The sequence below is a fragment of the Camelus bactrianus genome, chromosome 6, assembly GCF_048773025.1.
Source record: "Camelus bactrianus isolate YW-2024 breed Bactrian camel chromosome 6, ASM4877302v1, whole genome shotgun sequence".
NCBI classification, from domain to species: Eukaryota; Metazoa; Chordata; class Mammalia; order Artiodactyla; family Camelidae; genus Camelus; species Camelus bactrianus.
In genome coordinates, this window is record NC_133544.1 from 73733034 (window position 1) to 73746596 (window position 13563).

Below are 13563 nucleotides of genomic sequence, written 5' to 3' on the forward strand. Positions count from 1 at the left end.
AACAGCATGACGACTCTTTTACATCATTCAGATTTTTCTCAAGTGTCACATTCTCAATGAGGCCTTTTCTGGCCATATCATCTACAACTTCAACACCCTCTTTACTCACTTCTCACCTCCTTACCTGCTTTATTTTTAGCTAATCTGACATACATTTTACTTAAACTGTTTTAATTACTTATTTTAAGTTTCTCACACCAAACTGCAACAGGTCAGAGGTTTGCCTTTTTTCCCCAGTGCTGCGTCCCTGGTGCTTAGAACAAAAGCTGTCCTAATAGGCGATTACTTAGAAAACATTTGTTAAATACATAAATTAATATTTACAAGTTCCCCCAACACACACACAGTTTATTCAAACCTAGTCAAGTGTCATCAGTGAGGCCTTTCCTGAAGATTCTATATAAATAGCACCTTTTCCCCCACATATGCACACAGAGACCATTACTGTATCTCCTTACCCTAATTAGCACCACTCAACATATTACACATTTATGTATTTATTATTCCTTCCCTGTAGATTCTAATTTCAGTGAAGCCCGGGACTGTATTCTCAGGGCTTTAGAACAGTACTTGACTCTTGGTAGGTACTCAGTAGCTATTTCTTGGATTAATTAATGAACAAATTCTGTCTGATAGTACTCCCTCCACGATTACAAACTCTCAGACTAGCTATGAGGTTCCAGCACAATCTAGAGAAGCTCGCCAGTGAGCACTCTAAACTCCTTCAACTGCAGTGCGTCTTCAAAGAAAGACAATGTTCCCCATTTCATTTCTGCCCCTAAAGTTTATCCGCAGAATTGACAGCTCAGGCGAACGCAGAGAATAAGTTTTCAACAAACTACTTTGTAAGTTGTCTGGCGTTAACCAAATTTAACAGATTCACCTGACTATAGCACGGTCGGACAGTGGGAGAACAAAAGCTAATTCCTAACAGGCGGGGGCCGGCCCCACCCAGCCAGGATCTGCGCCCTCCCGGCCGCTGCGCTCAGGATTGGCCAACGCTAGGCAGGCACAGCCCAGGCCCGCAGCAGCGCGCGCATGGGCGGGGCCGTCCCGTGAGGTGCGGGGGCGGAGCGAGGCGGGCCGGGCCGGGCGTCCTCCCGCCCACCGAGCTCAGGATTGGCTGAGGGTCGGCAGGCACCGCCCAGGGCCGGGCAGCTGCGCTTACAGGGGCGGGGCTGTCCTGTGAGGCGCGTGGGGCAGGCGGCGCTGGGCTGGAGTAGGGCCGGCCTCCGGCTGGGCTCCGGCTGGGCTTGGGGTTGGGGCCAGGGCCAGGGCCAGGGATGCTGCAGCTGGGCCGACCTGCCGGGCTTGGGCTGTGGCCGAAGGATGGCGAACGTGCGGGTGGCCGTGAGGGTTCGGCCCCTCAGCAAGAGGTGAGTCTGGGCGGGAGGGGGCGCCTGAGGCGTCAAATGAGCAGAGAGGAGGGAGAGGCCCCCGCCTCTCCCTCAAGTGATTCTGGCGCGGAGAAATCAGACACAAAGTGGCCCAAGGGGCCAGCGTCCGGAAACCGTAAAGGCCTGGCGGGACAAGGCCTCGCTCGGGTCTAGCTTTCGCTTAGTGCCCTGGCGAGTAGCGGTTCGTGGATGGCCGCAGGGATGGGCTGCGCCGTAACTGTGTCCCTGAAGTCCTGACAGCAGGAGTTTTGAAGGACCGCGGCTCCAGTTGAGCCTTTCTCCTGGGTACGCTGAGAAAAGCTGGGAAAGTTATCTCCACGCGGGGGGAGGGATGGGCGGTCTCCTGTCTCTTCGGGGTGGTTCGGGAGCACCTGTGAGGACTGAGGCAGAATTGTGTGTTCCTGCGTTCACCTGGGTTTCTCTGCGAAGATGTGGAGGAAGGCGGATTGTAAGGCGTGAGAGGGAAATTGAGGCTCAGAGAGATTGTGGTTTTATTTTGTGCTTGACAGCAGAACTGTGAAGAAGGGGGAAGTTACTCCAACCCCTTCCCTCAATGTAGTCAGTGCCCATTTCCTCCTCATAGGTGAATCTGATCCTACACTTCTCAGCTGTTGAGACATCAAGTTTCCAGCTACATAATTTCTCTCTTCACTGAGTTTCCACTGATAGGTTTGGGAAGTTAGGAAAGGCTTCAAAGAAGGGTTGGTGTTTGAACCCAATAACCTTTTAAAGAGCTATTAGAGCTTGCTGACAAATGTAAAGAGCACTCGGTAAGAACACTGAGAGCAAAGGACTTAAGCTCTTATTAGGAAATAGAAAAGTTTCAGTTGTTTGAGAAGAGGGTGTGTGGAGGGGGGTGAGTGGTAGGAGATAATGCTGGCAGAATGTGGTTTAGGACAGAAGGCACATATTGGAACTATTTGGGAGGTTCAAAAATTTCCAGGGCATAAGATGGCTTGGAAATTGGGCAGAAGGATCAAAAAAAAAAAAAAAAAAAAAGGCATTGTCTCCCATAACAAAGTTTGGTACTAGCAGGGATTGTTGTCCTGATTGGAGGTGATTGGCTTTGAAAAATCATGCAATTGACAGAATAATGAGGAGAGCAATGAGATGAGGGAAAGAAACAAAACTGAAAAGAAGGTAGGAAAAAACAAAAGAAGTATGATGCAGAAAGAAAGAAAGCAGCAGGTGCTTGAACTGCTGTATTTAGATTGGTACATGGCTTATGACACCTGTCTTTCAGCTTATGGATGTGGTGGCTCAGGGTTGGGGGATTTTCATAGATATAGATGCTACCCTAGAGGTAGCCTCTGACAGATCTTTTTGCAAAGCTGCTCTTGTAGGGTTCTCAGGATAATAACTTTGACCACTCCTAACAGTAACTTCTCAGCTCCTTGGGAACTAGGAAGATTAAGGAAATGCTGTTGAAGAAATAGACTCACAGATGTAGGAAACAAACTTATGGTTACCAAAGGGGAAAGGGGGTAGGGAGGGATAAATTAGGAGTTTGGGATTAACAGATGGCAGACTGCTATATATAAAATAGATGAACAACAGGGATATACTGTATAGCACAGGGAACTATATTCAGTATCTTGTAATAACCTACAATGGAAAAAAATCTGAAAAATGATACTACTGAATCGCTTTGTTGTACACCTGAAACTAACACAACATTGTTAATCAACTATACTTCAATTTAAAAAAAAACTGTTGAAATTGGGTTGTTATTTGCAACCACAGTAGAGAATAACAATATCATTAAAAGTGAGGGCAAAAGAAGGGCACAAAAGCTTATTTTTAGCTCAGGTTAAGAACCTTGAGTAGCAAGGAGTAGAATGCCAAGACTGCAGATACCCCAAGGTGTGAGCAGATTATTGCATGCTGAAGATTCAGGAGCACAGATTTAAAAGCAGATATGAATAAATCCAGTGTGACCCTAGCTAGGAAGTCGGGACCACGCCCCTCTTCTCATAGAATCACGCAGAGATGCAGCTGTATTCCAGGGTTTGTTAACTTCCACCATCTTTGCTGAGGCTCATTTGAACTTTAGGGAATCTTCTGATTATGTGGTTTGTCCCAACCTTCAAATAAGTAATCAGCACAGACTCAGTTAACAAAGTCTTTGGATCTCATGTTGTACTTGGGAAGAAAATCTTAGGTGTCATCTAGTCTAAGCTTCCGAGAAACTGATCTTGTTTAAGGTCTAAAAGTAGGTAGAGCCAAGATTTGATTCACCAGACCAAGACGTACCTTCCTGAGATTGCAAAAGCCTGTTTGCTCAGTTGGACTAGAATTGACCATCAGTAAAATAACATGGGAGATGGTTTGATGCTCTCCCTACTACCTCACAGTTGTTTCCCATAATCAAAGTCCATGTCTCATTATAAGATGCTGCCCCTTGTTTATCCCAAATCATTCATCATTGAGAGAACATGTTCTCTTTTTGCCAGCACTGTAAGCTCTGGAACACTTCCCGCTGCCCTGTCGAAAGTTACTTTTCATGCACTATATTCCTTTTCTGTGCTGTTCTTTTTAAATCTGTGAAAGAGTATAACGATCTCAGTGGTTTTTGTGAGGACTAAATGAAAGGATACATTTAAAATACTTAGAACAGAGTGTTCAATAAAGTGCTAACTGTATAATTTTTAACAGCTATTTTTACTCCTCCCTATACTTAGCTGTCTTTTTTTTTTTTATTTCAAGTTTTACAAATGAATAGGTAACAAGTGGAAATGGCTTGGTTATTTTCCCCTCTAGGACAGTGATTCTCATATTATAGTATAGATACTGTATACCTGGGGAGCTTTTTATGCTGCAACTTGTTAACAGGCATTCGAATTAACTAGCCCCATCTCCCGTAATTCTGTTGAAGAAAGTCTGTTGAGCACACATTGAGAAACACTCTCCTGGGAGTAAACATGTAATTGAGGATTTATCCTTGTGCAAAACCTTTAACTCTACAGAATGAATGCCTCTTGGTGGAATTCAGGTCCCAGAGGCAAATGGGAGCAGCACCAGTAGACTTCCATTGAGCTCTGTGCAGCCAGCTGCCCTATTGAAGTTGGTGCCCTTTCTTTATCTTCTGCTCTACTTTAATTCTCCCTGATTTCATTCTAGAATACTTTGGAACCACCAGGTTACCAATGGCAGTGGTCCAGGCAGGGGAGGAGCACCATCTCACCCACTTTTAGTGTCACATCTTTCTGTCAGGAGGTCAGTTTCAGGACCTTTTTTGTTTTTGGCTGCTTATGCTGAAGAGTCCTAAATGAATCCTCAAGAAAGGGCACACTTTAAAAGAATTCGATTGACTAGGTATGGAAAAAGTTATTGCATTTTCCCTCTTATTTATTATCCAAATTTACTATAACCTGCATATTTTATGGTGGGTGGAGGGATAATAAAACCTACTTTAAAATTCAGAGAGGAAAAAAATGTTATCTTGTAAAATGTTAACACCAAAGATGAAAGATTTTCTTTTAGGACAGCCAAGGGCAGGGGTAGGGGGTACAGTTGTATGATATCTCGGGGACAAAGACTATCCCTACTGCCTTTAGTACTGTCTAGTGTGAAATGTGAAAGAGCATCAGAACCCTGAGGAAATTTAAGTAACAGAAATGTCATCACCTGGGAGAGGGATGTTTTTATCCAGGGCTTTATCCCAAACTCATTGACAGGTTTAAAAAAAAAATCTTAAATCTGAATACTTTTGTCTCACTGTGCACCCTTTGCCACCCCCAAATCCACAAGGTCACATCCTGGAACCCTGAGGAAGGATAAAAAACTGAATTACTCACTCAACTTTTGGGTCCCAGGCCAGGAGTAATTTAATTGATAACTTTCATTGCAGTGGAAGAAGTGCCAATGAATTAACTCTCCTCTGTTAACATTCTGGCCTTGAGCACTTTAGCTAAAGCTCTTTACACTGTGAAAAATGGTGTCATATCTAGAATGGAGTGTATTCCATTCCTTTTGGGCTTCAGGTGTGGGTCACTTGGATTAAGCCCCTTGTAAGTGAATGTCGGGGTCGGCTGGTTGTTAGCAGTATTACTATATAACTGCAGTATAGGATGATTCTCAAGGATCTTGGCTCTCATTTCTGATTTAAGAAGATGCAAGGAATGGATTTGGGAAATATGTTCTCAGGACCTCAACAGAGAGGACTCCAAAACCTTTTTCATTATTTTCTGTGCTCAAAATCTCAGAGAAAGTAAGAGGTGATGCCATGCTGTGTCCTGAGCCAAGGACACTCTCCAGGGTTTCCAGGGCTGATTTCTAAGGCATATGGCTCTGTGGTCAGACAGATCTGAGTTTAAATTTCAGCTCTGCCACTGCTAGCTGTTTGACCTTGGATAAGTTACATAATTTCTCTCAGCCTTAATCTTCCATCTGTAAAAATGTAAATACATTAAAAGCTGTGTTAGGAAAGGGTGTTAGGAGGATTGCATAAGATGAAGTACAGTATATACTGTACGTAATACAATGCTGAGCACATAGAGAATGCCTGAAACAGCAACTCTTCACTGTTGCCAAGCCAAATTCTAACGTCCAGAGAAGCATGCCAGCTAGGGGACTGCTTGACATGATGCTTACAGCATTTATGGAGACAGCCACCCAAGTTATGGAGACAGCACTAGGGAAACATTTTGTCCCAATAGCACTGGTCTCAGCTTCTGTTTTCTTGATTAAGAAAAAAAAAAGCAGTATTTTTTTCTCATATGGGTTTGTGTATTGTTTCTAGGGAGACCAAAGAAGGGGGAAGAATTATTGTGGAAGTTGATGGCAAAGTGGCAAAAATCAGGAATTTAAAGGTAAGCCTGAAACTGTCTTCCTTTTTCTTTCCACTGAGGATCTGGTATTATTACAGTGACTTCTGGGGTGAAGATGTGTATGTGAATGTGTTTAGAGATGGGGAGTGGGAAAGGGAAGGGCTTACAAGGGGAATTGTGGGAAGAGCTTTGACCAATCACAAAGCAAATATAAAAATATGGCAGGAAATAAATGCAGGGCATGTGGCTGCTGCAGCCCAAGTGCTATCAAATAAGGTGCAGCTGTTTTGGAAACTGATCAGCAGCTGCTTTGAAAGTAAATACCAGGGGTATTATGGGGCCCGTGGCCAGCTTAAGTCATGCTGGGGGAAATCTGTGCTTATATTTAACTCACCTGACCACCAGTTAGACTTTGTCTCAAACTTCTTATTTGATATCACTTCATCTAGAAGTGTTACTAGGGATTTTAGTATGCATCTGCTAATGCAGGATTCATTTTGGCCATACTGAGGGCCAGGGTAAGAGAGTTTGGATCCCAGAAAGGAGTCAATCACTAGCCTGAATCTTGCTACAAATTTTCTCTCAGTTCTGACTGATCTTTGATCACAATTGGACAAACACTGGGAATTTCCTCCTCTACCCCTCACCACAGGCTAGGGCTAATTTTCTCCATCCCATTCCTCCGTTTCCCAGGCCAGTGGAAGTGGAAGGGTTTCTTTCTTTCTGGGCCTTGGGCAGTGGAGAGCGACAGGGAAGCTGGCCGTGTGACTGCTGTTACAGTCAGCTTGCAGGTGGTACTCAGCATTCCTGAGAGCCGACGAAGCTGACTTGCAGGTTGAGGGTTATCGGGACCCCAGGCCCCCCAGCCATGCCCACTCCTGTGTTACTCCTGTGATGTGCTCTGTTTCCTTTTGTTGGTAGCTCTCTGCTGAAAGAGATTCGAGCCTGCCAAACTTTCAACAGGAGCTCCCTAGGGACAAAAGGCCTTTCATTCTCTGCTGTCTCTTATTTATATCTCTGTTGCCTAATCACTTCAGCTGCTTTGTTCTGAAAGCTCATATTTTGGGTTCTTAAGAATAAATTCTGTCTAAGATCAAACTCTAATCTGCCCCCTGCACACCTTGTTGACTGCTTATTTCCCTGAGGTCAGTTGTCCTCTAGGAATCTCTTAGTCATTCTGACAGCCTCATTCTACCGTAATTTATGGTGCCTAGTTCAAGGGATTGTGTATCCCTGTCCAGAGTTTAAATTTTAAATGGTAAGACAGGCATTTCTGTGAATAATGCCATTCTCCCCAGTACCTGGAGGTCAGTACAGTTCTAAGTTCTAGCTCAACCCTTGTCTACCTTGGGCAGTTGGAGTGGTCCCACCTCTTCTGTCCAACATGCTTTCTAATTCACTTGGGGTGGATTCCCCAGGGACCTCTGTGACAGCTTTAGGTTGATAGAGCCTGTCAGGCCCAGGGGCTGACTTACTCATGCATTTCCAGTGTCCTCTACAGAAATACATAGAGAAGAAATGATAATGGTAAGAAAGGCTTTTTCTCTCAAACTGTTTTATGCCTCAGGGAGTTGATTTGTGAGTAGGTAGATAAGTGATAGTGTGACAGACAAATTTACTTCTCTGAGGCTTCACTCTACCTAACAAAGACAAAGGTTACTTTTTTTTTCTTTTTTAGGTAGATATCATAACTATTCTCATGACCAGTCCAGGTCTCTCTAGCTTCAGCAGAGAGGAATCAGTTACCACTGGCCAGATTCTTATATTATAGCAGAGAAGACACTGGATCCTATGTTTGATTTTAGGTGGACGGTCGACTCGATGGCTTTGGCGACTCCCGGGAGAAGGTTGTGGCATTTGGCTTTGATTACTGCTACTGGTCAGTCAACCCGGAGGACCCCCAGTATGCATCTCAGGATGTGGTAATGTCATTATTTCCTTCACTCTCGCCGGGTCTTTATAACTGGATAATTATTGGGAAATTAACATGGAATCTGAGCCCTGGCTATTTCTTACTTATGCTAGTTTGGTCAGAAACAAATGATGTTTTAATCTGAGAAACGGTGGTCAGAGGCATCAGTTGCAGAAAGAGCAGAGGAGATAGGAAAAGACTGCTTTTCCAGGGCCCAGAAATTGGCTTGGGTCCATTTAGGCTTAGGCCTCAGCCTAATTTGTATGACCCTGAGTTAGTTCAGGTGATGTTCTGCTCCAGTGGTAGGGGAATGGGCTCACCTCAAACCTGGCCTTCTGTTGTATGCAGCAGAAGGGCCCAGAGTTCTTTGAGGCTGATCTTTTCTTAACAGCCTCAGGCTTGTGCTTGTGCCCCTGGGCTGAGTGCAAAGGGCTGGACAACTAGTCGGCCAGCCCACAATGTATGTAAGAGGCATATTTTGATTTGAGGATTTTGAGGATCAGCCAAGGCTTTACTGGCTAACACTGCTGGTCACCCTTCCTGCCACTCATCTCTCCCACAAGTTTCTAAGGCGGCAGGTCTGACCAGATGGGTCTGCAGGACTTCTCTCTATTTATCAGAAGCAGCAGCACTGTCCTGATTGGAGCACTGTCAAAGGTCATGCATTTAGTGCCCATGATGGCCAGCAAGCCTTGCCTCATTCAATTCTGTGACCATGGATGGTAGCCCTTATCCCAGCAGCCACCAGGTTCCTCTCTAAAATTAGAAAAATCATTTGTTTGGCCTTTTGTGGCTTTTCATATGCTCTTCCTTACATGTGAAAGAAAATATTAGAGGAATATGTCCTTAGAAAATAGCATTGGAAATGGAAATATTTGGGGGCGAACCCTAGACAACCATTGCCTATCAGTCTATATACCCTTGAATAAAAAACCAAAGTATATTTTCTGCTAAGTATTTTAGTCTTTTGTGAAGTGTTTCCTGATTATGCCAAAGAAACAATGTTACCAAGTTTGAGTGATTTAGAGGACAGCATAGGCATACCTTATTTTTTTAAACTTCATAGATACTGCATTTTTTATAAATTGAAGGTTTATGGCAAGTGTGCATCGAGCAAGTCTAGCCATGCCATTTTTCACAGCATTTATTCGCTTCATGTCTCTGTATCACATTTTGGTAATTCTCGTAATATTTAAAACTTCATTGTTATATTTATTATGGTGATCTGTGATCAGTGATCTTTGATGTTACTTGTTGAAGGCTCAGATGATGGTTAGCATTTTTTAGTAATAAAGAATTTTTTTCCTTTTTTATTGAGTTATAGTCATGTTACAATGTTGTATCAAATTCCAGGGTACAGCACAATTTTCAGTTATACATGAACATACATATATTCATTGTCACATTTTTTTTTTTTTTGCTGTGAGCTACCACAAGATCTTGTAGATATTTCCCTGTGCTATACAATATAATCTTGTTTTTCTCTTCTACATCTACCTGTCAGTATCTACAAATTTTGAAATCCCAGTCTGTCTCTTCCCACCCTCCGCCCCCTTGGCAACCACAAGTTTATATTCTATGTCTATGAGTCTGTTTCTGTTTTGTATTTGTGTTCTTTTCTTTTTTTTTATTTTTTTAAGATTCCACATATGAGCAATCTCATATGGTATTTTTCTTTCTCTTTCTGGCTTACTTCACTTAGAATGACATTCTCCAGGGACATCCATGTTGCTGCAAATGATGTTATGTTGTCGTTTTTATGGTTGAATAGTATTCCATTGTATAAATATACCACAGCTTCTTTATCCAGTCATCTGTCAATGGACATTTAGGCTGTTTCCATGTCTTGGCTATTGTAAATAGTGCTTCTATAAACATTGGGGTGCAGGTGTCTTTTTGAAGTAGGGTTCCTTCTGGATATATGCCCAGGAGCCAGATTCCTGGGTCATATGGTAAGTCTATTCCTAGTCTTTTGAGGAATCTCCATACTGTTTTCCACAGTGGCTGCACCAAACTGCATTCCCACCAGCAGTGTAGGAGGGTTCCCTTTTCTCCACAGCCTCTCCAGCATTTGTCATTTGTGGACTTTTGAATGATGGCCAGAATGGTGTGAGGTGATACCTCATCATAGTTTTGATTTGCATTTCTCTGATAATTAGTGATATTGAGCATTTTTTCATGTGCCTGTTGATCATTTGTATTTCTTCCTTGGAGTATTGCTTGTTTAGGTCTTTTGCCCATTTTTGGATTGGGTTTTTTTGTTGTTGTTGTTATTAAGTCATATGAGCTGCTTATACATTCTGGAGATCAAGCCTTTGTCGGTTTCATTTGCAAAAATTTTCTCCCATTCCGTAGGTTGTTGTTTTGTTTTACTTATGGTTTCCTTTGCTGTGCAGAAGCTTGTAAGTTTAATTAGGTCCAATTTGTTTATTCTTGCTTTTATTTCTATTGCTTGGGTAGACTGCCCTAGGAGAACATTTTTGAGATGTATGTCACATAATATTTTGCCTATATTTTCTTCTAGGAGGTTTATTGTATCTTTTCTTATGTTTAAGTCTTTGATCCATTTTGAGTTGATTTTTGTGTATGGTATAAGGAAGTGTTCTAGCTTCATTGATTTACATGCTTTCTTTTAGTAATAAAGAATTTTTAAATTAAGGTATGTACATTGTTCTTTAGACATAATGCTGTCACACACTTAGTAGACTACAGTATATGGAAACATAACTTCTGTATGCACTAGGAAATCAAAAACTTCATATGACTTGCTTTGTCATGATTATTTGCTATATCGTGTTGATCTGGACTGGTAATATCTCTGAGGTATGCTTGTACTGATTCTCTGCTGATGCAGACTTTGAAGATGGTGTATAGTTCTGAACCATGGAATTCCCCATCCTTCCCTTTTGAGAGGAACATGTGGAAACGATACCCTAGACCACTGTGAGATTTGTTGTTTCCCACATGTGGGTCCTTTCTCTTATAATATGAGCACCACACTTTTGTAGCCACAATGTGTTTGCTGTAAATGCTCAGCAGAAAAGGGCAGTGTGGGCATTACATGTTCCCTACAAAGTCTCTGTGTCCTTTGGAATTAGGAGGGCCCTGGCAGGTCCAGGCTTGTCTTTTATCCCACACTCAAGCGGGTGTGAGATAGCTGGTTACTGTTGTTTGTACTGTTCCACTGAGATCCTCCAAGAAGAGCCAGGAAAGGAACTGACTCTCAGATAAGAGGACAGGACTCCTAGAGCAGTTCACAGTTGTGACTCCATTTATGGCATAGAAGACAGTGTCCTTTCTTTTAGCAGAAAGTGTGAGCATTTTGATGGCTATTTCAGTCCTCCCTGGCCATAGCACACCTAGGGCTGTTCTGTGTATCGTTAACTACTTTGTGTAACATTTGATAGATCAGTAATCTGGGAAGTGTGTGTAAACAAAACAAAACTATATATCTGTATCTAGTTATATACCAACAAGCTTGGGTGTGATTTTGGTGTGAGGCTCACATTTTACATTTATGTAGCTTCAGTGTATAGAATAATCCAGTGGAAGCCCAGAAGCCCATAGAGGAGGGGAACTCATAAATAAGATTATTCTTCTATTGCCTGATTTGAAGTTCGGTGGAAAGATCAAATGGGATTTGGACAGGAAGCCTGTGCGGAGAGATAAAACCAGTGTGTCCTGAGGTTTGTTCTGGCTTGTTTATTAATTGTCTAAGGCCCTCATCAGTCCTAAGGGGAGTCTGGATAGGAGAGGGAAGGAAAGGAATCTCTGTCAGAGGCAGGATTAAGGCCAGAGGTCCCAGGATGGAGGCAGAACTCATATTCACATGATTTGGTTGGAGGGACTGACCACTTTGACACAGCAGTTGGAGCCCTGACTTAACCCTAATCGTTATGGCTCTGAGGTCACCAGGGGTAGGAGAGGCAGATTGTCATAAAATCATAGATCGTGGGGAGGGAACGAGTTTAGATGTCATCCAGTTCATCCTCTCCCAAAGTATAGCAATCCTCTCTACTGCATTTGTGATCATATTTCAGGGGGTGAGGGGAGAGGGGCCAGTCTTAAGGAAGTAAAATTTAGAGACAGTGAAATTCACCATGTAGTGTACAGTGTGCAGTTCTGTGAGTTTGGACAAATGCACCCAGTTGTGTAGCTTGTGCTACAATCAGTATATAGGACGGTGTATCATCCCCCAAATTCCTTCATGTTCCTTAGTAGTCAAACTCTTCTCCTTACCCCCAGCTCCTGGCAACTGCTGATCTATTTTCTGTCCTTACAGTTTTGTCTGTTCCATAATGTTATATAAATGTAATAAAACTGTATGTAGACTTTTGAGTCTTGCTTATTTCTCTTGATGTGATATATTTGAGATTCACCTCCGCTGTTATGTGTATCATGTCGTATTCCAACCTTGATTCAGACTTATTTAAATCATTTTCTTGACCCAAAGGAATCTCATGGCTTTGGAAGTACTGATTCCTTTTTTTTTTTAATAGAAGTATGGTCAGTTACAGTGTGTCAATCTCTGGCGTGTATAGCACAATGTCCCAGTCATTGGAAGCACTGATTCTAACTGCAGAGAGTGAAAGCCCAAGTCCCTGGAGGACTGTGCCTCCTTCATCCCTGGGTTTCTTCCTTTTGTGAAGGAAGGACTGTCATCACCCTCAGAAGTACATCGCTGATTTCAGAATATCCAAATATCTGAGGGAAAACTTTCTGTGCTGGCCTTAGGGAGATTTTGAGCAATGTCATAAGCCATTGCATGATAGATGTCAACAAGAAGTCATCTATTCAGTGTTGGCGCTGCCTCCTCCTCATAGTCTCTTTGAATGTTAGAGCTTGGAGGGAACTTAGCAGTCACCTAGGCCACGGTTTCTCAACCTCAGCACTCTTGATGTTTTGGTTGGATAATTCTTTGTTGTGGGAGGTCTGTCCTGGGCACTGTAGGATGTTTAACAGCATCTGGGCCTCTACCTACTGGATGCCAGTAGCAGTCCCAATCGTGAAAATCAAAAATCTTTCCAGACACTGCCTACTCATCTAGGCCAAGCCCCACATGTTCCGGATACAGCGAGTACCTTACGTCGGTTAGTACATACAGGCAGGTAAGGCCCGAGCAGGACAGGACCCATGCTTCCTGTGGTGGCCTTTGCATTGCAGTGTACCATTTAACTTCCCTCTCTTTCTGTTTATTTTACAGACTCAGAAGATATGATAAAGATTAAAATTTCTTAGTGCTTTAGCACTTCCCAGTCCTTAGTAGTGACACACTTGAGCAAATGGGTCCTGTTTTAAACAGACATGAGCCTCTAGAGAACAAGTCAGCTATTGTAAGTCCTACTGAGAGGCAGCTTCCTTGTTGAATATCTATAGACTCTGAAAGTGTATCATTTCATTTTATTGTCTCCCCAAATCTGTTAAACCTGAATTATTTACTTTCTTTGATAGATAAGGAAACCGAGGCACAGAAAGGTTACAAGAC

General features: G+C 42.8%; 1 protein-coding gene across 5 annotated transcripts in view; it reads left to right on the forward strand.

Annotated features, from left to right (window-relative positions):
• Nucleotides 1-1179: 1179 nt before the first annotated feature.
• STARD9 (StAR related lipid transfer domain containing 9) overlaps nt 1180-13563 on the forward strand; it is a 108332-nt gene continuing 95948 nt past the window's right edge. For 4 of the 5 annotated variants that reach the window (XM_074365967.1, XM_045524282.2, XM_074365970.1 and 1 more), the window contains exons 1-3: nt 1180-1376; nt 6139-6208; nt 7972-8088. In XM_074365967.1, coding sequence (XP_074222068.1) covers nt 1330-1376; nt 6139-6208; nt 7972-8088 — 234 coding nt within the window. In that variant the 5' untranslated portion in view covers nt 1180-1329. Of the gene's footprint in view, nt 1377-1626; nt 1683-6138; nt 6209-7971; nt 8089-13563 lie in introns of those variants that run through there. The other variant, XM_074365969.1, reaches the window with a different exon arrangement.